We start from the raw sequence: 24724 nt of genomic DNA on the forward strand, positions 1-24724 counted from the left end.
ATGGAAAATATAGCAGTTTTCTTTTTTCCAAACACCGCAAGCATATCTAAGAATTTAATGCAGTCTCAGCAAACATCCCAACAGGATTTGATTTTCCTTCCTTCCTTCCTTCCTTCCTTCCTTCCTTCCTTCCTTTCCTTCCTTCCTTCCTTCTTTCTTTTTTTAATTTTATGTATTTATTTGAGAGAGAGCAAGAGAGCAAGCAGGAGTAGGAGGGAGGGGCAGAGGGAGAAGCAGACTCCTTGTGTAGCAGGACACCCTACCAGAGCTTGATCCCAGGACCCCAAGATCACTACCTGAGATCATAACCTGAGCCTAATGCAGCCGCTTAACCAACTGAGCCACCCAGGTACTCCCCAGCAGGATTTCTTAAATGCAGCCTGTCAAGCTGATTGTCAAATTTATATGGAAAAGTTATTGTACAAGAATAGGCAAGATAATTTTTTTTAAAAGATTATTTATTTATTTGACAGAGATCACAAGTAGGCAGAGAGACAGGCAGAGAGAGAGGAGAAAGCAGGCTCACTGCCGAGCAGAGAGCCCAATGTGGGGCTCGATCCCAGGACCCCTGGACCATGACCGGAGCTGAAGGCAGAGGCCCCAATCCACTGAGCCACCCAGGTGCCCCTAGCCAAGATAATTTTTATAAAAAAGACAAGAAGGGAGAAGTTGCCTTATCAGAAATCAACAGATGAATATATCCTGGAGCAGAAATTGTTGCAGGGATGTTCATTACAGCCCTCTGTGTGCAGTAGTGAACTGCCTGCTGAAATAGGCCAAGGTGTAAGAAATGGGGAAGCTGTGGCATAAAAAGATGGCCATTGATCACTGGATCCTTTCAGATACCAAAAGTACAGTGAAACAACTGTGGGAAGTAGGGAATAGAATGTAAGTGGCATGTACCTTGTTTTGTTGTATTTTTTAAGTGAAGTCTACACCCAGCGTGGAGTTGTAACTCACAATCGCAAGATTAAGAGTTGCATGCATCACTGACTGAGCCAGCCCTGTAAGCATCATGCACTTTAAAATGTAACTAATAAATCTTCTTAAAAGAGTGAGGTAGATCTGTTTGATATGGGAGGATGTCTAAATGTGCTTCCATGAAGAAACTGAGCTGCAGAAGAGTTCTTATGGTATGATCCCATTTGTGTTTAGGCAAATAGCACTGTTCTTCCCGGAAGCCCCTTCCTGGGGGAGGGTTATATCCTCCACCCTGATCACACAAACTTGCCTATGGTACCTGCTTTGATTAATGACATGGGACTAGAAGTCACTTGTACAGCATCCAAGCAGAGGTTTCAAAAGCCATCATGACATAACTTTTTTGCCCCCTGCCATGAGGCTGGCAAGACCCAGGTAGAGGCTGGACCTTTAGCCTGGATCTCAGGGTGAAGCACACACATTGATAGAACTTCAGCCAATTTGCAGCTGACCTGTCCTGTGGAACAGCAAAATGTAAATCTTTAATATAGTAAGCCAGTGAGGGGTGCCTGGGTGGCTCAGTGGGTTGAGCCGCTGCCTTTGGCTCAGGTCATGATCTCAGGGTCCTGGGATCGAGCCCCGCATCGGGCTCTCTGCTCAGCAAGGAGCCTGCTTCCTCCTCTCTCTCTGCCTGCCTCTCTGCCTGCTTGTGATCTCTGTCTGTCAAATAAATAAATAAAATCTTTAAAAAAATATATAGTAAGCCAGTGAGATTTGCGGGGTAATTTGTTTTAGCCTAACTTACCAAAAGCTGACAGATATGTTGTTAAACAGAACCAAAACCAAACATAAGTGTTTTGTAAATGTATTTTTTTTTTTAAAGATTTTATTTATTTATTTGACAGAGAGAGATCACAAGTAGACACAGAGGCAGGCAGAGAGAGAGAGAGAGGGAAGCAGGCTCCCTGCTGAGCAGAGAGCCCGATGCGGGACTCGATCCCAGGACCCCGAGATCATGACCCGAGCCGAAGGCAGCGGCTTAACCCACTGAGCCACCCAGGCGCCCCTGTAAATGTATTTTTGAGCATGCCTATAGCACATCTAATATATCCTAGAGAAACTTTTCTTAAGTATATAAACAGATATGAACAGGGATGCCTACTGTAGCATTTACTACAGCAAAAATTGAAATCAACCTGAATATACATCAATAAGGAAATGAAAAATTAAATGATGTGTTAATATAGTGGAAAACTATAAAAGCAACTCAAAGTACCTCCCATGTTTATCACCATAATTAGAACTCAGAAACATAATAATAGGCAAAAATAAAACTTGCATGTTATTTCTATGAAGTTTAAAACACACAAAAATATTACATATTATTTGAAAAATACATATATTGCAAGAGTAAAAACATTCACATGAATCATAAACATGACATTCAAAATAGAGGTTATTTCCACTGAAGGAAGGAAGAGGCTGGGATGATGGGATGCACAGAGGAATGAACTGTATTTGCAATGTTTTTATTTTTTTCTTTAAAAATATCTGAAGCAAGTGTAGTAAAATATTAAGATTGACAAAGCTAGGTGGTGAGTTTAAGAGTGTTTTATTATTTTTTTCTCAATTACTGACACACTTCATATTTTTTTAAAAAGTGAATTTGTAAATGTGATGGACAAGTGTGAAGGCATTCAAGTAAACTTAAAAAACAAAATCAGACATGATGTTCAGAGGTGCAGATACATGTGTGTAAAAATACAAAATGAATTGGAAGGATATAGTCTAAGTTCAAAATAGTGACTGGATAAGAGATGGTGACAGGGAATGCAAGGGATAATTATTTTATTCTTGGTACTTTTATGTAATTTCTAAATTTCTAAAATACAAATTATAAGTAATAAGATACAAAATGTCTGAAAAGATAGAAAAATTATTATCCACCATTGCCTATAAGGGAGTGTGATATTGGGGTGCCTAGGTGGCTCAGTGGGTTAAAGCCTCTGCCTTTGGCTCAGGTCATGATCCCAAGGTCTTAGGATCGAGCCCCACATCGGGCTCTCTGCTCAGCAGGGAGCCTGCTCCCCCCCCCACCTGCCTCTCTGCCTACTTGTGATCTCTGTCAAATAAATAAATAAAATCTTAAAAAAAAAAAATGGGAGTGTGATATTAGTAATGGGGAGACTATTTTTCATGTGACATCCTTCTGTACTGCTTCAATTTTCATAGCAGTTAAACTTAAATTAAGGGGGAAATTTTTTTAAATACGTAAATGAGAAGGGTTACAGTGTAGTGCCAAATTGGATGATTTCAAAAGTAGGGAGCTAGAAATCATCTTTTCCAAATACTCCTCTTTTGAGTTGTGGAGACCAGAGCAAGAGAGGTAGAATTACTGTTGGTAAACATTTCAACCCCTGCACGCTTGTGGAATTGGTTCTCACTGTTCCCAGCCTTTATATTTGGTAAATGTGATATTGAAGAAATGGATGGACCCCAGTCACATCACTGGTAAGTCCTGAGTGACGCCCCAGCAGCTATGCTCCTGCGCCCTCTAGTGGTTGGAGGACTTTCCTCAGGGCCATTAGGTGTGTGAGTAACAGTATGTAGAGGGGAATTTGAGAAGAGTCTGGGACTTCCTTTCACCTCGTTTGCTATATTCTTCCCTTGTTTTATGTCAGGCTTCCTCAAATAAAATTTTCTTTGAAGAAAGGGTTCCACAGTTCAAAAAAGCAACTGACAGAAAAATCACTGGAGCAGAGTAATTCATACATTTGATCTGACATTAATCTGGGTAATTTTCAAACTAGGAAGGACCTAGATTATCTGGTCTCACACCCTCATTTACAAAGCCGATCCTAGGCATAGACAGGTAAAATGAAGATAGCCCAGGTCCGTTGCTAGGGAGGCACAGTTTCCTAGCACGGCTGTACGCGGTCTTCATCCTGGTTTTCTGTTGTTTGTCTTAACTGAATTCAAAGCAGATCCCTCCTGATTCTCCTTAGACTCCACACTTCATGCAAAAAGCTTGTAGGAAAACTAGGTGGATTAGCAGAAGATGTAAAGTGGTGGTGACTAAATTGAACTTTGGTTTGATCAAGTAATCCTCAAGAAACCCCCAGAGGGGAAAATAGCCCTCTGTATATGTTTCTACACCTTGGCTCCCCTCCCCTTTTAAAAGGCGTAAATCTCCCCTGAAATGCCTCCCTAGCATTCAGAGCAATAAAGAGGTCACATTATAACTCCATAAATCTCCCTGGCTGGCTGGCTGGCTGGCTGCTGCCATTCCAGGAGGCAAAAGGGAAGTTGTTTCCTCTTGACAGCCGCTGGGCTGGAAGGAAAAGCCTTTTCCCTCCAGACCCATTGTCTTGGTCCCTGAGGGAGCTCGTCTGGCAATTTGTTCAGTGTTTCCTTTTTATCCTGCCAGCGTATAACAAGCCAGAGAGGGGTTTCAGAGTCCACCAGGCCCAGACCGGCCTGGTTTAAGTCTACTCAAATGGCCCTGAGAGAGGGTCTGGCCAAAGCCCCTGCTCAGTCTTCCTAATTATAATAAAAGGCACGAGGTCTAAATGGGCAGTGTACATGTGTATAATTGAGCTTCAGAAGCCAAGCCAGATCCAGTGGGGCCTGGAACCTGAGCCTGCCTGTGGAAGCCTGTCTGGGGAACCCCTGAGACAGGAACCAGGGCACGGTGTGGGAAGACAGTGGGTGGTGAGACTGAGAACCCACTTGGAAAATGAGAGGCAGTAAGATGCTTTTATGGGAAATCAGAAAATGGAAACTGGCCTAAATAGAACCTGCTCTACATTCAAAATAATGCTTCATGAAACAGTGGTGATATCACGGCATATTTATTTACTTATCAATTTTACATACAAAAGAATTATTTATTGCAAATAGAAAATAAATGAACATAGTTCAGTATTCAAAAGAGTCACAAGAATGTAAGAACAAAAGCATCCCTAAGCCACCTGGAGGTTCCCCTGAAAGTATTATCAGGGAAGTATTATCAACATTATTAGTTTTTTGGTCTGTCCTTCTACAGGTATTATTATATATGCAAACAGTGTGTGTATAGACTCCTCTTTTGTAAGAGGAGTATCATATGTACTGTTCTGTACCTTGCCTCTCATATTTCAAAGCATATTTTGGAAAAGATTCCATATTAATACATGACAGATCTTTATTCTTTATGGCTACATAGTGTACTTTGAGTAAAACAGTTCCATATTGATTAACATATAAGTTGTTTCCCAATTCTCTGCTATTACAAAAACAAAACAAAACAAAAAAACCCCACAATAGATATTCTCATATATGAGCCATTTTGCACAAGTGCAAGTGCATCTGTAGGATAAATTCGGAATGAATATCCATCTGAAAATGGAGTTTCTAGATCACATGGTCCATGCTTTTGCTAAGATATTATCCAGTTGCTACTTCCTCTGCCCCCCAAAACCAGGCTGTACTATGTCACACTCACGTTCAGTGCGGGGACTGCTTGTGTCCCTACAACCCCACTCCCAGGGCACATTTCAATGACTGACTGATGCAGGTTGGCAGGAGGCCTAGAGGGGGACAGTGACGCACCCCAGTGACCTGGAGGACGCAGGACCAGTGTTGGCCAGGTAGCTTTTCATTAGCTCTTCATATACATCCCCCCACTTCCTAGTCCTGTACCTTGGAAGGAGCCTTTCTCGTTCCTTCTGTGGGGTGGGAAGAATAGCTGGTGCTGGACTGAATACTTGAGCCTAGAGGGGGCTGACCCTGTGCAGGGGAGGCACTTGGGCCCAAGGTAGAGAAGGCGTTTTGTCTTTGGAATGAGAGGATCCCAGGAAATTGAAGACATTAAGTAGACATCTCCAATCCTCCTATTCCTAGGCAGAGATGCTTTTTAAAAATTTAATTTAAATTTTTGTTATTCATTTTGTAGGCACTTTATGTTCTGTAAAGTTCACTCATTTAAAGTGTATTCTTCCGGGGGGTGGGGGCCTGCCTGGCTCAGTAGGTAGAGCCTGCGACTCTGTGTCTCTCTCTCTGTCTTTTTAAAAAGATTTTATTTATTTATTTGACAGAGAAAGAGGGAACACAAGCAGGGGAGGGGGTAGAGAGAAGCAGGCTTCCCGCTGAGCAGGGAGCCCTATGTGGGGCTCAATCTCAGGACCCCAGGATCATGCCCTGAGCCAAAGGCAGACACTTAATGGCTGAGCCACCTAGGTGCCCCGGAACATGTGACTCTCGATTGTGGGGTCATGGGTTCAAGCCCCCTATTGGGCGTGAAGCGTACTTAAAAAAACAAAATGAAAAGTGTACCATGCAGGGGATTTTAGTATATTCAAGAGTTGTGCATTTATCTCCCAAGCAATTGTAGACCATTTTCAACAGTCCAAAGAGAACCTCGTACCTAGTAACAGTGACTGCCATTCCCTCTCCCCACTGCCCCTGGCAACCACTATCTATGTCCTGTGTGTGGATTTGCCCATTCTGGATATTTCGTAGAAATGGAACCACACACTCAGTGGTCTCTTGGTGTTATTGTTAACTGTCCATTTCCCCCCAGGCTCTGGACCTTTGCCCTGCTGTTCCCAGTGCCTCCTGTGCTCCTCCCTAGATACACAGATGCTTACTTATTAATTGCTTCATTAATGAATTTAAACTGTGTTATGGGAAGAGAAAATCTTATGTAATTGTCATTTTAAAAATCAACTCAAATTTTCCTATTTCTTTTTTCTTTTTACTGCATCTCAGTTTTCTTACTCATTTCCCTATCCATGGACCTTGGGGTTGTTACCAGTATTGTGCCATGAACATCTTAAAAATAAACATTTCCCTCTGTTTTTTGGGGGCAGTGCCTTTGATGTGATCCAGGGTAGTATTAGAACTTTCATCACTGTGTCATGGAGTTCTTTTCTGTATCTACCCATCCATCTGTTATATAATTATATAGACACACATTATATACATATGAGAACCTCTGACCCTGTGTATTTACCTCATTTGAGTTATTACGTGTGTCCAGGAGTACGGTCAGACTGTCAAGCAGAGCCTCAGATTCACAGCATTATTGCTGCCTTGTTAGAGACTTCAGGATGCTGGATTTTCTTGAAATCTGATCGGTCAATGTGCACTGGTTTCTCCTGTATGCCCAGTGCTGCAGATAGAGTGAATCAGCATAAGAGTGGTATGGTGCTGGGGAGGGCAAGGATCAGGTCACAGAATGTTCTGGAATCTCAATCTCACGTGAGTCACTCACCTTCTCTGGACCTTGGTTTCTTCCCTTGAATGTTCATGGAATCACCCAAACATCACTTTCGGTTTTTAAGACCCTGGGCCACCTGCCCTACAGGAGACTTAGAGTTTAATGGAGATGAGTCAGCCCAAGGGGACCAATGATTAGGGGATGTTCAGAGCTAACCGATGGCCCTAGCCAATGAAGAAGGGAAGGGAGGGTACAGTTTGGGCTCAGTACCCAGATTCCAAAAAGTGACAGACGCTTTCAATTGCTGATGCCCACTCAGCCCACTCTTGGCTGGAGCTGAGCCTAAGACCAGACCCAGGGAGCTGAAGCAAACCAGAACCCTCAGAGCTGTGAGATATCAGCAGCCAACCAGGGAGCCCAGCATTTTGAGTAATTTTACACATCTCTTTCCTTGCATTCTGCATGCATCCAGTGTGGGAGGCAGTAAATCAGCCCAGTGATAAGTCACTTGGTGACACTGGGGAGAAATGAGTGCAGGGACTACAGAGGGAAAAAGTGAGATGGTCTCACAGCCAGCAATCTGCTGAGAGGGCCACACATCCTGATTTTAAATTTGTTGTCCCAGAGTAATTACTTATCAGCTCCTCTCCCTCAGAAGTGTCCCATTCTGGAGGACGAATGATGTGGCATCCTAGTCAGACCTGGCAGAAAAGAGGCAAGCCAGTGGTTCCAGATTTAAGAGGGTTGGTGTGTGGGGGTGGGCATCAGGACTGGGTACCCACTGGACACAGCAGCCTGTGGAGACTCAGGCTCTTGCACGCTAACTGGTCTTAGCTCACACTCCATGGGCCTCTTCCCAAGGTCCCACAGGGAGGACTCTAGACTTCGCATCCACTGGATGGCAATGGGCAGGAAGCAGGGAGAGTGAAGCCCAGAGAGAGAAGCCCAGAGGAGACAACTGGGCAAAACAGTGTTAGAAGGACAAAGTAACAACATTAGGGAAAGTTTTACAAATAGGAATTACAACACAATCTTTGAGTATTCCCTTCTTTGCTTTGTTCATTGGGCTCCTTTAAAGATGGTATCCCACCTCATGGATCACCGTGGGAAGGGGCCATGGAGACCCTCTCCTGGGAGTGTATGAGGGCTTAATTTCCAGATCTGGCAAATAAAGTCATATGTCAGTCCCTAACACCATAGAACTTTTTAAAAAAAAATATTTTATTTATTTATTTGACAGACAGAGATCACAAGCAGGCAGAGAGGCAGGCAGAGAGAGAGAGAAGGAAGCAGGCTTCCCGCTGAGCAGAGAGCCCAGTGCAGGGCTCCATCCCAGGACCCTGGGATCAGGGCCGGAGCTGAAGGCAGAGGCTTTAACCCACTAAGCCACCCAGGCACCCCCACCATAGGACTTTTAATAGCAATGTGGCAGTCTCTGTCATGAATGGATTTAATTTTGTACAATGCCAAAGGCCCAGGACCCAGTCATCACTGAGGATCAACTTCAAATAGTACAACACCAAGAAATTTCTCCTGGGGCTAGAGAGTGACCCTGCACTTTGTGGGGAAATCTTTATGCTATAATTCTAGTCTCACATGTAGGGATTCTTGAAGGTCTCAAAATCTAATCACAAAAATGAAGGCTAGGGAGCATTTCTTAATTTGGTGTGCTGAAGAGCATTGAAACAGATGTGCCTTCAGATGCTTCTGTGATCAGATAAGTTGGGAAAACAGAGCACCTGGTCCTGGACTTTTTGAGCCCCTGCTGCTAGCATGTGATATTGTGACCTTTAACTATCTTCCACATTCTGATTTTTGGACTGTTCATGTTGACACTGCTGCTGGGGAAAAGGATTGGGTCCCCGATAGGATGGGACCTGGAGCTTGTGGGATTCTGGGCCCACGGTTAAGAGACCGGTCAGTGAGTGTGGGTTTGCAATCCCAGCTGTGCTGTTGATTCAGCAGGATCTTCTCTGTGCCACGTTAACCACATTAACGGTCTTCATTGCCTGCTCTCTGGCCCAGCCTCCCACTCTACCCCTGCCAGGAGCGTAGACCACGTAGGACTGGGGACAGATATTCGGGGGCTTAGTAGATCTGCAAGGGAGGGGCAGTTGGTCACAGAAACGAAAGACAAATGGTTGACTCTTTCCATAGTCCCTTCGGGGATGGGGCTCTAGTCACAGATTGGAGCCTTCATCTCATCTTTCCCTTGTAATTTGTCAGTTCTTTTAGCGTGTTAGGGGCTATCAGTTCTTGGCAAGGGGCTGTAAATGTTTCTCTCCAGTCTCATTTGTTCTTTTACTTCCTCCTTTTGCTTTCTTTTTCTTTCTCTCTTCCTCTCTTCTTGGTTTTGGTGCTTTTTCCTTCCTCTCAGATTGTTCTTGCTTCTTTGTGGGTGTTTTTCTTTTCTTTTCTTTTCTTTTCTTTTTTCTTTTCTTTTCTTTTCTTTTCTTTTCTTTTTTTATCCTGAGTCTCATGCTTTAACTTTCCTTCCAAGCTTGAAGCCAGACTCCTAGATGAATGCCAGTATTTTTTGTTTGTGTGCATGCGTGTGTGTGTGTGTGCAAATGTGTGTGTAAAGGTGAAAGTTTTTTTCCATTACAATGACAATATTCACCTGGAGAAAAGTTTAAAGGTCTCTCATATTATTCAGTGACTATTAAGAAATGTAGCATGCTACATGTTTCATATAGATCATTCTCTGTTTCTTGATTGTAAGATGCTAAAAATGTTCTGCATCTCATGGCACCGTGGTCAGAATGGAATGGATAATCTCCATGAGGCACTGCCATTTTGTCCCTTAGCACCCGGAAGCAGAGGCCCGGGGCTCCAGGCTGGGCCACTCTGGCCAGGCCTGGCAGGAGCCGCTGATGTTCAGTGGCTGCAAGAGCTTTCAGATTAGGTGCACTGATCCTTGCCAGCCCAGACGCTGCCTGAGCTGTGTCCGCCTTCCCCTTGGCAGCCCCTGTCACAGGCCAGGCCTGACAAAGCCCAGAAGACCAAAGGCTCAGGCTGCCAGAAAAACCTCAGGATTTGTTTGCTCCTTGTGCCCCAGCCCCAGGCGCCGGCCCGAGGACAGAGCCAGGATTGTCAGGAAATCCACGCACAATCTCTGGTGAACTTTGGATGGGACATGGGGCTGGGGTTCAGCAAGGGACATATGGGTGGGGCTCGGGACTTTGATCCTGAAGCCCCTTTGGCTCTGGGGAGGTCTCTGGGCAGGTACCTCCCCTTTCACTGCCCAGGCCTTGCATCCCCTTTGGCCTCTGTTTCATAGCCTTGAATAGCTGCCCAGAGCATGGGCAGTTTCCATTGTGTTTATGTGTCTTCTCTCCCCAGATCTTAGCATGGTCTCGGACAGCGGAAGATGTGCAGCCAAGGGTGGAGGAGTGGGGGTGCGTGGTAGACCCCAGGAGCCATTGCTGCTGTCACATTTCATGTAATTCTTTGTTTTGAGTTGTGTATCCCCAGCTAGACCAAAACAACTTGGAGCAGGGATGTTTGCTCCAGTTTTGTCTGTTATATCTCTATGCCCAGCCCTTGCTGTAGGGGCGAGGAGAGCAGACACATGACAGATGTTGGGGCTTCAGTGCCCCCACAGAAATAGTGAAGGGCCTGAGGTCAGGTAGTGTCAGGAGGGTGAAGGGTGAAGGTGGAGGAGAGGGCTCGACATGGGCTCCAGCTCAACACCCAGCTTTCCCTAGTGAGAGCAAGCCCCTCAGAAGACAGAAGGCCCGAGGGGCGCCTCCACGACTAAGCAGAACTGGGCTCTGTGGCATCCACCTGGTGGATTGGCACTCACGTTGGCAAGATCCAGCGGTTGAGAGACAAATCCAGCTTTCAGGCAGTGCCCAGCAGATGTTGCTAAGCATGACCCTGGCCTCTGACTCCTTTCCCTTCTTTCTCCTCCTTTTCTCTTCTCCCTCTTCCTCCTTTCCTTCTCCCAGTGTAGCCGGAGTGCAGGGGTGCTCTTGTACCCCTGCTCTGGGGCCCCCACACAGACCAGGTCCGGCCACGCCCCACAGACAGAATCCAAAGGCAGAGAGATGGTGTGGTGGTGAAACAGAAGGGCATTTATTTCGGTGAGGCTGACAGCAGGAAACAGTGGACTAGCGTCTCAAAGACTGTCTCAAAGGCTCAGAAAATACTCCCAGGTTTAGGTAAGGAAAATGGGGAGGGGGGCAAGCATGGGTGGGTGCGTGCAAGTGGGCAGTGAGAGTCAAAGCCATCACTGTCCCAGCGTCCGTCAGGGGCAGGATCTTGCTGGCCCGGGGTAGTCCACCTTAAGAAAGGGGATAGTTTTGATTCCCAGCGTGAGATGCTTTGCCCTTCAGGTCTTCCGTCTGAGCCCAGAGACAGGCTGGAGAGAAGAACCTACCTGAAAAGTTTGAGGTCAAAATGGAGGCAGCTGAACTCCTCCTTCCCCTGCCTTGACTTGCTTGTTAGCCCTGCCTATGGGTGGGTTCCCCAAGATGGATGGAGCAGGTCAGGGGAGAGGTCGGAGTCTTGCCTTTGATTGCGTCACTTCTCTGTGGGGAAGTCAGGGGTGGGATCCTTCCACCTCCTGGCCCACATTTTTCTTTTCAGACACTTGGGTAGAAGTAATCTGCCATAATTCTTAGGAACGTCCCTACGAAATCGGATGCCTCAGAAATCAGGCTGTGTTTGTTTCCCTCTTTAAAAACAGTGTTTTCCTAAGTGGGTCATGGATGGAGGTGAGGCATTTGATCCCCATTCTCGGGGTTAGGGCCCAGTTCACTTTGTGTGTCTGATCGCTAAATGTCATACATTACAATTTCCCATGAGCAGCAGCCTTGTGGCCTCACAGGGATACATCATCAGCCATGTGCTGCCATTCCTTCTCTGCCGGCAAGTCTCCAAGTTGGCCAGGTCTGAGAGTGGTACACAATTTACAATTCTGAGCCCGCATGGCCCCCACCCCTGTGCTTTGCTTTGCGGAAAGGTCAGATTCCCAAATCTCCTAGCTCTTTTATCTATCCCCTCCCCCTGCAAAAACCCAGCATCAAGATTTGTGCCGGGTCTTCCAACTCCCTCTCCACCCCTCCAAACCTAACAATAATCCATCACTGTTATCTCATTTGGTGTTTACAAAGCACTTTACAGCCATTGTTGCGAGTTTTTCCTCTTATTTGCAAAGTACTTTACAACTATTATTACAAGTCTTTCCTCGGAGGTGGGGTAATGCTGACCCATTTCCGAGAGAGTTGGATTCCCACTGCCTTCTAAGTGGTTGGACCCATTCCTATGATGCCCAGCACTGGAGAGGTAGGGCTTTCATAAGTGAAGGTCACAGCTGCACCCTTAGAAATCAGGCAGAGAAACTGGTTTTGGGGCCCCTGCCCACTTGCCCTTTGGGAAGTTCCACCCAGCATGTTTCTAATGAAGGCGTAAAGATGATGGTTACCAGGGTTCACACCGGGGGATGTTCCTGCAGCTGGGGCTCACTGCCTATCACCTCCCATTTCTGGCAGCCTGGCTGCTAAGCAGCAGGGTTTGTACTTCGCTCTCCCCTTTCTTCTGTCCAGGGTAGGGGTGTATGTGTGTGATGCAAAAGAGGAAAATAGTCCCCCCATAGCAGACTGGGAGCTGCTTAAGGTGATCAAAAGTCTTTATGTTTTTGTTTTAATTTTTTTATCAGATTTTTTTTTTTTCTAAAGAGGCAACTATGGCATTCCAGAATGACATTTTTAAGAAAGAAAAGTCCACTTTATAATAGCTAGTCTACCAAAAACTCCCTCCTCCCTGGGGGCCTTAGCTGCCATCAGGGTGGGCCTAGCAGTTCATGTGTTGCCCTTTTCATTTAAGGTGAGGGCTAAACATTTTCCTCGATTGTTACCTCGATTGTTACCGTGTCTTTGTAATAATCATTTAAACTTGTGTAACATGTTGTTGAGTAGGTTGGATGGCAAGCCCTCCTGATAGAAAACATGGAAACTTCTGTAGATTTGGAGGGGTACTTGACTGTAGAGAGACTGGGTACATCTGACAGGGTGCCTTGAGGAACCATGGCCTTGACCTCCTATCCCGTTTTTTCCTTTGGCTACTGTCATTAACACCAGATCCTTTAATATGGGTCTGACTTCTGCACTTCCCACCCTAGACAAGAAATATCTGCTATACAAATCCCAGTTTGGTTAAGGTGGGTTCTGAAAATGAGTTGAGCATTATATTAACTCATTATTGGTATTTTGGCCCAATTTGCCCAACTCGGTTATTAGCCTTCTGAGAATAAGTTTCCCTCTTAGCTTTTGGGACATCTATCAGAGTGCTTAAATAGCAGATGCTCAGTAAATATTTGTTAGCGACAAATACATATTTGCCAACCTCCAGGGCCTTTTCCTGGCCAGTAAAATAATTGCCTTGAATGTAACCTATTCTGTGAGGCAAGTGTGAAGGAGTTTCTAAGGCAAACCTTTGTGTCGCGGTTTCAATAAGGCCAGTAAGTAGCAGAGAAACCTGTAATTGCCAGGATGGCTTCTTCGAATAGATTCTGCCCCTGCATATAAAACCAGAAGTGTGAAGAGAAGGGGAGATCTCCCCTCCAAAAGAGGACCAGTTTATGAGGTTTTTGTCTCTAGGGTCTTCTTGAGATAAACCAGAACATGGGAAAGAAGCCGGTTTGTCTATTTTGTTTTAAAGGTATTTTCTAAAAGGTTTTATTAATTTATTTGAGTCTTAAGAGAGAGCATGAGCAGGGAGGAGGGGCAGAGGGAGAAGCAGACTCCCCACTGAGCAGGGAGCCTGATGCGGGACTTGATTCCAGGAACTGGAGAGGCAGATGTGTGACTGGCTGAGCCACCCAGCGACCCCTGGTTTGCTATCTTTAAAAGGAGGAGAGTGTGATTCTTTATCTGTGAGACCTACATACTGGAATATTTATGAATGAAGTGGTAGAGTGTCTGGGATTTCCTTCAGTTATTCAGGACGGAGGAAAGAGGGTGGAGAGATCCATGGGAAAAGACTGGCCACAAATTGTTGGAGACTGGATGATGATTAAATAAGAGTTCATCTTGTCCACTTTTGAGTGTGTTTAAACCTTTCCATAATTAAAAAAACAGAAACAAAAACAAACAAACAAAAAACCCAACGGAACAGGAGGGTTGCACTAGCTTTGGCCTGGGAAAATGATCTGAAACAGTCCTCCATCCCCAAGCACAATTTAGGCCAGAAGACCATGTATTGGTTCAATTTTGAGGCTGGAGTGCCATCTAGTGTTCATTGCAAACACCCGCCCAAAGGACGACATTGAAAGCACCTCTCCTTGCTTCAAGGTCCTTCTGTGAACTCCCGGTGAATAGGGTTGACTGGCTCCGGGCAAGGGCAGCACTTGAGGGTTTGGAGGTGGAGGTGGCTATGATGGTGGCCAGGGTGGTGTGCGGGCTCATTCCTTGCCTCACCCTGGCTCAGAGAAGCAAACTAGGACAGGAGTTGTCGTTTTGTATGTGGCTCTGAAAGCAGGTGACCTTGCTGGAGGGTTCTCAGTGTGACCCAGCTGCAAAAATAGCCTCTCTTGTGACCAGTGTGTGCTTAGCTCCCTGGCCTGAGCAAATAGCCCCTCACACCTGCACATTGTTGACTCGCTGTGGACACACAGCTACTTGTTTGCAGGTGCAAATGACTGTTTGTGTACCCAGAGTTGAGGGAGGGCCCCCCACCATCCTCTTCTTCAGCCCACGTTCCCTTACAGCAAGTAACTGGGTCACAGTACTAGCAGAATGCGTGACCTTAAAATCCAGTGCTAGGTCCTGGTGGAGGGAGAGCTTTTAAAACCCCTCCTCTCCAAGTATCCCCCGCCCTGTTATGAGAGAGGAATCCACTCTTGCCTCTGGTGGTAGGACAAGAATGGTCCAAATTCCAGGGTAGCTACATTTAGGGACAGAAAATATGGGTGGAATATAAAATATTCTTCAAAATAGGAAGTGGTGTATATGGAGTCAGGGAGATTTCTGGAAGCTCTGAGCCAGGCTTTATACAGATCGTACGGAATAAGAAACCTGGCCCAGCCTATCTCAGCAGGGCAACTGCAATGGGAATGAGTGAAATTTGTCAATTGTAAAATTCTATAGACCTGGACAATAGAGGTGGGGGGGGTGAGTGAGTGTAGGAGACAGAGTGGTGGCAGTGTGCCCAGGAAAGTGAGTGACCATAAGTCACTGTTGCTTGCAATATGGACCTGTATTTTATGGACCAATAAGCAGGAAAAACGGTCAAACTCTGATACAGCATATCATACAGATACACTGAAATGACAGAAATGAGCGAAAATGAATCACAGCCCTTTTTGCAGGGCAGTTTGAAAATTTTGAAAACTTTCCAAAAATGTAGTCCCTTTGGTTAATTCCTTAGGATACTCCCCTAGGAGTAATTCTACTCCTAGGGGAGTATCCTAAGGAATAGGCAGAAATGCTAAGAATTGTGCACAAAATGAGCAGAAACTGGGTAGAGATTAAATAAAAGTTTAATGATAATGAAGGATGGCACATTGATATGATGGGATTCCGTACTATGCTAAAATGAGTTGATGAAAAATTTCTAATTTGGGAAAAATGCCTTGGTATCATGTGAAAAAAAAATAGGTTCAAAATTATGTAGCTTGACCTCAACTAGGCAAAGTATGTGTCAAGACATGAAGTATTGCAAAGGTTAGAGTAGAACAAAAGGTTAATAACACTGGTGATCTTGGAATCAGAGGATTACATATCATTTATATTTTCTTTTTTTTTTTTATCTGACAGAGAGAAACACAGCAAGAGAGGGAACACAAGCAGGGGGAGTGGGAGAGGGAGAAGCAGCCTTCCCGCTGAGCAGAGAGCCTGATGTGGGGCTCGATCCCAGGACCCTGGGATCATGACCTGAGCCCAAGGCAGATGCTTAATGCTTGAGCCACCCAGGCGCCCCCATTTGTATTTTCTTTACACATTTTATTTTCTAAATTTTCTGGAGCAAATCTTTTGTTTGTTTTCATATTTTTATTGAAAGCAAAAAGGAATCTCAATTTTGAAGGGAAAAAAGAGAGGAGAAAGGTCTGGGTGGAATTCAGAGAACCTCAGGGCCAGGGGCTCTGAGGGAGAGAGAGGGACAAAAATGCAGGCTGCTGGTGGTCACTGGCCGAGTCTTCCTTTCCTCGTGACCAGGGAGAGCCTTGCTGCGACTGCCTGTGATGCCCAGGAGTACGACTGTCTACTTCCCCTGACAGTCCTGTGAGCTGAGCCTCCAGTGCTTGAGGTCCGAGCCTGGATAAGGGAGGCCCCCCGAGCTGATCTACCTTGTACTCCTTGCAAGGAGAGGGCATCATGTCCTCGGCCTCTGGATTCTCCGATATTAAGGTTTCTGAGCACAAACAGGAAGAATTAATCCTCCATCTTCTTTTCCACCCAGTAGATATGTTTGATGACTTCTCGGAAGGCAGGGAGTGTGTCAACTGTGGGGCCATGTCCACCCCGCTCTGGAGGCGCGACGGGACCGGGCATTACCTCTGCAATGCCTGCGGCCTCTACCACAAGATGAACGGCATCAACCGGCCCCTGATCAAGCCCCAGCGCCGGCTGGTAAGCACGGACCCCGACTGCTCAAGTCCGCCCGTCATTCCCTCTCTCGGCACCTGGCGTTGGGGCTCACGCTTGGTGGGAAATTCCCAGGGTCTGAATTTTGGACTACAGTTCATTAAAAAAATTTTTTTTTTTATGTTTTTACAAAAGATTTTATTTATTTATTTGAGAGAGATTGAACACAAGCAGGGGGAGGGGCAGAGGGAGAGGGAGGAGCAGACACCCCGCTGATCAGGGAGCCCCACAAGGCGGGGCTCCATCTTGGGACTCCGGGATCATGACCTGAGCCATAGGCAGAAACTTAACAGACTGAGCCCCCCAGGCGCCCCTCAAGTCATCTTTAAAAAAGTAGGTGTGGGTGGGTGGCAACGCAGTAATTTCTGATACCTTTAGAGTTAGCTCCAGCAGCAAGGATGTTCCAGACCGTCTAGTTTAAGCCCTTCGTTATGCAGAAGTGAAAAATGAGGCTCAGCACAGCCAACAGCCTCGCCCACGGTCACAGGGATACCTAGTCTCCCATCTGGAGCCAGAGTCCGGGCTTCCCGGTTCCCAGTCCAGCCTTGCCTTGGACATCTCCTGTTTTCACATCAACCCCACAAGGAAGGGGAGCTCTTCCTTACCTTGTTTTCAGCTGATGAGTTAATAAAACCCAAAGCCCAGGGGGAGATTAAGCAGGCTATGCTGGGCCCTATGGCTGGGAACGTTTGTAATGGGGTTTTTGGTTCTTGGCTCTATGGTCTTTTCTAGTATAATTTGATTTGGGCCAACACAAGCTAGGCTTCCTGTGTATTAGGGAGGGAGGAACAGAGGGGTTAAGCCCTGACAGTTAACTTTCTTGGGGTCCCAAGGCCCGTCCAGACCCTGATGACACTTGAATGCAGTAATTCTTCCTCACATTTATTCTACTTTTGAGGAAAGCTTTTCTGCCCCCAGGGCTCTGTCTGAGGAATGACTTATATGCCACCAATGCCAGTGAGGGTTAGAATTCACTGTCCTCCTGCCGCTGAAGTCTCTGTTCTCCCCCCTTCCCAGCCATGAGGGGAGAATCTGGCCCTTCAGCTGCTCAGAGGTTCTCCTTCAGGGCTCTCCCAGATGACCTCGCCACCCACTCAGGGCAGGACAGCCCCTCGGGACTCCCCCTGACCTAAAAGCGGCAGTGGGCCTTCCGCTTGGACATGAAGGGTCTGCTTTTCTGTTGCAGTCAGCTTCCCGCCGGGTGGGCCTGTCCTGTGCCAACTGCCAGACCACCACCACCACGCTGTGGCGCCGCAACGCCGAGGGTGAGCCGGTGTGCAATGCCTGCGGCCTCTACATGAAGCTCCATGGCGTAAGTAGCCCACCCCACCCCTGCCCCCCAGCCTCACCGGTGTTCCCATCCCCTAGCTCTCACTGGTCCTCCCACTTTCAGACTTGACGTCATCGTTGCCCTCTCTGCCAAGACACTGAGATTTGGAAGGAAACTTACAGGCTGTCTTGGACTGTGTGGGCTGCCATAAAGCACTGCAGACCCAGTGGCTTGTATACAACAGACATTTATTCCCACATTCCTAGAAGCTGGGAGTCCGAGCTCTGGAGCCGGCGTGGTCAAAGGCTGGTGTAGATTTGGGGGAATGCTCTCTTATGGTATTGATTGGCATGTGACTTTTACTGCAAGTATTCCTGGGGAAATTTCCCTCGCAGTACCTTTTTTTTTTTTTTTAAAAGATTTTGTTTATTTGACACACACACACACACACACACACACACAGAACACTCAAGCAGGGGGAGTGGCAGACAGAGGGAGAGGGAGAAGCAGACTCCCCTGCTGAGCAAGGAGCCCAATGTGGCACTTGATCCTGGGACCCTGAGATCATGACCTGAGCAGAAATCAGGACTCTGATGCCCATGAACTGAGCCACGCAGGTGTCCCTGGCAGTACTTATTAAGGATAAAAAACACACGTATCTTTTGACCAGCAGCTCTGCTTTTGGGAAACTGGCCTGTAAAACAATAAAAGAATCAGTATGTAATGATGTTTGAACTGTTTATTGCTGCAGTATTTGTACTGGCAAAAACTAGAAACCATCCTAAAGCCTCATAAAGGAATGCTTGATTAAATTGTGGCAATACTATGATGGGGAATATTGTGGAGAAATTTAAAGAAATACCAAATTAGGGCCATGTATCTTGACTTGGAGTAACAAAAAAGCACATTGCGAAGTAATATACATACTATGCCCCCATACTATGGGGGTGTGGGTGTGTTAAACACAGACAGATACAGATGGATGGATGGATGAGCACACATGTACATACATGTGTAGATTTGTATGTGTGCGTACATGTTGGCAGATGTTTTCAAGTGTAAGAAATGTAAGAGGCCGGTCCTCCAGTTGCCCCATAGGACAGGATTGATAACGGAGGGATGGAGGGGGCATTACTACCTTAGCCTTCATGAATCTTTTCATGTTTTCTTTCTTTTTTTAAATTAGTTTTTTAGTTTTAATTCCAGTGTAGTTAACATATGGTATTATTTTAGTTTCAGGTGTGCAATATAGTGATTCAACAGGTTTTTTGTTTTGTTTTGTTTTGTTTTGTTTTTAGTTTATTTGAGGGAGGGGAGGGGTAGAGGGAAAGGGAGAGAGAGTATTAAGCAGACCCTGTGCTTTGCAGGGAGCCTGTGCCAACACAGGGCTCCATCTCACAACCCTGAGGTCATGACTTGAGCCAAAACCAAGAGTCAGACACTTAACCAGTGTCTGCCACCCAGACGCCCCAGTGATCCAACAATTCTGTATGTTATTCAATATAGTGCTCATCATGAGATGTGTACCATGTTTTCTTGTTAGTGAGAAAGAAAAAAAAATAGCCAAAATATAGTTAAGACCAGTCATAAGAAAATATACTTCTTTCTGCAGAAAAGTTTTTCAAGGATGTTTGTTGAGTCACTGTGATAGAGAGAATGGAGGAAAAAAAACCCTCAGTAGGGAAATGGTTGAAGAAACTCATGTTCTTCAATAGGGGAATGGTAGAAGAAATGGGGAAAGGAATATTATGCAGGTATTAAAAAGATTTTGTCCTTAAAAAATTAAAAAATAGAATTAGCATATGATCCTGCAGTCCCACTTCTGGGTATAGATCCAAAAAGAATGGAAAGCAGAGCCTTGAACAGCTATGTGTGTCCTCATGTCCACAGTAGCATTATTCACAATAGCCAAAGGTGAAAGCAACCCAAGTGTCCACGGTTGGGTAAGCACAATGTGGTCTGTCCATGCAATGGATTTACCAGTCAGCCTTTAAAAGGACATATGTCCGGACACACAGTACCAGGTGGATGAACCTTGAAGTTATCATGCTAAGTAAAAAAAGTCAGTCACAAATGGACAAGTTTCATGTGATTCTACTTACACAAGGTACTCAGAATAATCAAACTCATCGAGACAGAAAGTAGAATAGGGGCTGCCAAGGGATGGCAGACGGGGAAATAGCAAGTTTGTGTTTAATGAGGACAGACTTTCAGTTTTTAAGATGAGAAGTGATCTGGAGACAGACGGTGGTGATGGTTGCATGACATTGTGAATATCCTTAACACTACTACAAAGGGTTGAGATGATAGATTTTATGTTATGTGTATTTTACACAATTTTTTTTTAAGTATTGAGGTTGGTGGGGATAAACATGAGGGCTATATTCTTCTGAGGTCAGGATGGGCTTCAAGTGGGCCAAAGTCAGGGTGGGGGGCTAGAGAGAGGAGAGGACACTTTCCTCCAAAGGTGGGAATACTGTTGGATCCAGCTCTCAGGTGACCAGAAGGCAGGTTCAGGTTCACCTAACTGGCTGCATTTCTCTTAACCATTCCATGTTTGTGTGTGTGTGTGTGTGTGTGTGTGTGTGTGTGTGTGTGTTTTAAGATTTTATTTATTTATTTGACAGAGATCACAAGTAGGCAGAGAGGCAGGCAGAGAGAGAGAGGAGGAATCAGACTCCCCACTGAGCAGAGAGCCTGATGTGAGGCTCCATCCCAGGACCCTGGGATCATGACCTGAGCCAAAGGCAGAGGCTTTAACCCACTGAGCCACACAGGCACCCCTTAACCATTCCATGTTTAATCTCTGAAGTGGGTAATTACTTTTCTTTCAGTATTTCAGGCATAGCCTTTATGAGTCCCATCCAGGAGACAAGCACAGACCAGGAGTTAAAAGATTTGGTTGAACTGGCCTAAGAAACCAAATGTGGGGAAGGCATGCTACTTAAAAATACTTGAAAGATTGATCTAACAAGCCTCTTCTCCAGACCGTTGTCTAGGCACCTGTGCGTGGTTCAAGAGCATGACACTTGACAGTCACAGCTTGTTTATGAGAAGTCAGTGCAATAAAAGTGTTGTCCATGGACAGTTTATCTCAGGACCTGGCCACAGGGCAGTCTCCCCAACATGATCTCTTGTTGCTCCCCACCCCCCACAGAAAGACCACATTTGGCTCCAACCAGACTTAATGCAGTGCTGAACTACTCTAAGTAGAGTGACTTGAGCTCTCAATTCACGGGGGCTGGCCCAGTGTCTGCCTATTTTCTTGGCATAATTATTAATAGCACCCCCTTGTCCTTTTCATCGTGTCTTGATTTTGCTGATAAACTAAAGGTTTTTTGCAAAAACTGTTCCTGCTGCCTGAAATGCCTGCCCCTTGTCTACTTGCTGACCTCCCACAACTTAGGCATCACCTCCTGAGTGAAGCCTTCATTAATATGGTCATGTACCACTTCCCCTCCTCCCCAGCTGGGAACACAGTTTAGTGTTTCTTCTCCATTCTCCCACACCACCTATGAGTTTGGTTGTTTCCTGCTTGTCTGTCTTTCCCAGTCAACTGAAACTCTGGAGGGAAGGAATGGTGTCTTTATGCCTCTATTTCTCTAGGGTGAGTGTAACACAGCATGTAGTATAGGAGCTCAATACATATTTGATTTCTTTCTCCAGGTGTGCCGGGGGCTGACTCACCTAGTCCCAGCCCCAGGGTTTGTAGAGGAATTGCTTAGATGTTGCCTTCTCATAGTGTGTGTGCATGTTTAAATACTGTAGCAGATCATGTATAAGTGGAAAACCATATATATTGACTTGTAACCCTCTAGGTCCCAAGGCCTCTTGCAATGCGGAAAGAGGGGATTCAGACCAGAAAACGGAAGCCCAAGAACCTTAATAAATCTAAGACACCGGCAGGTGAGGAAAAGAATTGTGTATAATTGTATGACTCACTCCGTGGCCCTCGGAATATGTGAATACCAGGTTTTCTTGGCTGGGTGGGCCAGCCCAGGCTAGTGAGTCATGAGAGCATTGTGCAGCCCCCACTATTCAGGACAGAATGATAACCCAGGGAGAAGTAGCATCACCATGCAATATCTGGGGAGCTTTTAAAGCAGGCTCAATTCAAGACGCGTGATGACTGCCAGTTGCAAAGGCACTAGTGGTCCAGCTGGACCGGTTGGGGGCCAGAAACAGAAAAGAACACTACTTTCCCCTCCATCTTCTGTGCTGCAGCTGGCCATTTAAGAGCTCAGTTCCTTTATGTTCTCCTTGAGATAACTAGGATCTAGGAAGACAGGACCCCATTAGTAAGCCTTGATTTGTAAGCCAATGCACAGTTAACATCATGTAGTACCTAGCATTTTAGAAAACTGTTTTACTGTTAGTAGTTCATTGGTCCTTAAAGCTCCCCATATGACTCATTATCCCCATTTTACTCCTGAGCAAACTGAGGCACAGAGAGGTTAGTAACTTAGCTAGAGTCACACAGCTGTGAGTGGGTAGACCTGGAATTAAACCCCAAGTTTTTACACTTCCGGGTCTGTATTCCATCGCAGGTGCCACTTTACCGTCTCAGTTTCTAGGTGAAGAGTGAGGACGACTCATGTTCCTATCAAGAGTGCTCCCTCCTCAACACTGCTAGCCAATTAAAAATTTCATGGGAAATACTGCCATTGCACAGAAAATAAATCAGCTGATCCGATGGGAAATTTATCTTTTAATCTAAGGCATGACAAACAGATAGATTTCCCCTTTCCACTGCTGAGACCATAGCCAAAGTTCTCCTTTCCCAAATTCCACAGTGCTTACCCCTTCGAGCAGTAAGTCTTGCTAGAATTTTCCATGTCTCACCCCAGTGGCCCTCTGCTTCTCTGTCTGTGTCCACACTGTTGTAGAAGTACAGCACCATGCCTTGGGGAACATCATCACCTTATATGCCGCAGGGACAGGGAGAGCAAGCATTTAGTTCAGGGGAACAGCCCCATCTCCCCATCACCTCATGTAAACAGATTCCACTGTTTATAGCCTTTATTTATCTCATGTGTGGAGATTCACATCTTTTGCTGCAGAACCATGATTGTATTTTATTAAGGGGTGTTGCCTCCGGCACCACTGGAAGTATTCTATAACATACAGTATTAAAATCCAGACACTTTCTTTTTTTTTTTTTTTTTAAATTATTTTTTTTTAAAGATTTTATTTATTTATTTGACAGAGAGAGATCACAAAGCAGGCAGAGAGGCAGGCAGAGAGAGAGAGGAGGAAGCAGGCTCCCTGCTGAGCAGAGAGCCCGATGTGGGGCTCGATCCCAGGACCCTGAGATCATGACCTGAGCCAAAGGCAGCGGCTTAACCCACTGAGCCACCCAGGCGCCCCCAGACACTTTCGAATCCTGAGACACATGTGGTCTTAAGGGTTTGGAATCCAGGGTGGGGAGCCCGTCCCTTGAGAAAGTTCCCTTGAAATTCCGGTATTTTCATGGGTCCCATTTTGAGAACTGCTGCCCAGCACTCATGAAGGTCCCTGCCTCCCTCCCCGGCAACTATAAATAACGCCATTAGCATGGACCTACCCTGGCTGTCTCCAAGGACTGCCATCCATTTGCCCCTGCCCCTGATCTGGGTGTCCTGACTGCCTTATTCTAGGTCCCTCAGGTGCTGAGAGCCTTCCTCCCGCCAGCAGCGCCTCCAGCAACTCCAGCAACGCAGCCACCAGCAGCAGCGAAGAGATGCGTCCCATCAAGACAGAGCCCGGGCTGTCATCCCACTACGGGCACAGCAGCTCCATGACTCAGGTATCCCCTTCCCCAGGTGGGGGGATAGGACCGCTGGTGGGACAGTGGTACATCGCCAAGGACCAGGTGGCTGGGTCAGCACTGGAACACCGGAGCTGTAGCTGGGCCCCAGCAGGTGGCAGCAGGAGCTGCTTGGTGGCCTTGGGGCCCCACTGAGGCTAGGGGTTGTCTGCATGAGGGTCTATTTTAACACATCTGGTCAAGTTAGGATGATTTGGGCACACAGCTGTGACACACAAATGTTGAGTAGCTCCTCCATGCTGGGACCTTTGGACACAGGGAATGCGAAGGGACACATTGGGATACAGCCCACAACCTGAGTCAGGCTGTGTACCTTGAGGGATGGCCGTATGACTGTAGCGGGCTGTACAAGGTGGCATATGGGCTTTCTGGGCAAGCCTGTCTCCTAAGTGAGAGGGGGTTTGGCCTTCACCTTGAAGGATGGATAGATGTCTTTTTAAGATTTTATTTATTTATTTGAGAGAGAGAGAACAAGTTCAAGAGAGAGCACAAGTCTGGGGGAGGGGCAGAGGGAGAAGCAGACTCCCCACTGAGCAGGAATCCCAATGCCAATGGCGGGACTCGATCCCAGGACTCTGGGATCATGACCTGAGTGGAAGGCAGATGCTTAATGACCAAGCCACCCAGGGGCCTCAGGATGGATAGATTTTAACAGGGGGAGGGGAAGGAAGATGACCCTCCTGGCATGGGCAATGGTGTGGAAACTACAAGGGGCAGGGTGGGTGGGCACGGAGGGTTGGTGTGGAGGTCATGGGCAGGGTGCCATTTAATGAGGGTCAGCTACAGCTCCAGCCTCAAATGTGTGTCCTGAAGATGGGTCAGCAATACTGTCATTTCCCTCTTTCGAATATGATGGCATTCCTACTCCCCAACCCCTTCCCTCTTTGGTTCCCCTGTTTGGGATGAGGATAGTCCCACATTTGGTTACTGTTTCCTGTTAG

General features: G+C 46.2%; 1 protein-coding gene across 2 annotated transcripts in view; it reads left to right on the forward strand.

Moving 5' to 3' along the window:
• GATA4 (GATA binding protein 4) overlaps positions 1 to 24724 on the forward strand; it is a 49536-nt gene that overhangs the window by 23126 nt on the left and 1686 nt on the right. The window contains exons 2-5 of one of the 2 annotated variants that reach the window (XM_032855746.1): positions 16523 to 16692; positions 17894 to 18019; positions 21796 to 21883; positions 23614 to 23762. In XM_032855746.1, coding sequence (XP_032711637.1) covers positions 16523 to 16692; positions 17894 to 18019; positions 21796 to 21883; positions 23614 to 23762 — 533 coding nt within the window. The remainder of the gene's footprint in view (positions 1 to 16522; positions 16693 to 17893; positions 18020 to 21795; positions 21884 to 23613; positions 23763 to 24724) is intronic. The other variant, XM_032855747.1, reaches the window with a different exon arrangement.

This window comes from Lontra canadensis, unplaced genomic scaffold (assembly GCF_010015895.1).
Source record: "Lontra canadensis isolate GAN:19392208 unplaced genomic scaffold, GSC_riverotter_1.0 scaffold10, whole genome shotgun sequence".
NCBI classification, from domain to species: domain Eukaryota; kingdom Metazoa; phylum Chordata; class Mammalia; order Carnivora; family Mustelidae; genus Lontra; species Lontra canadensis.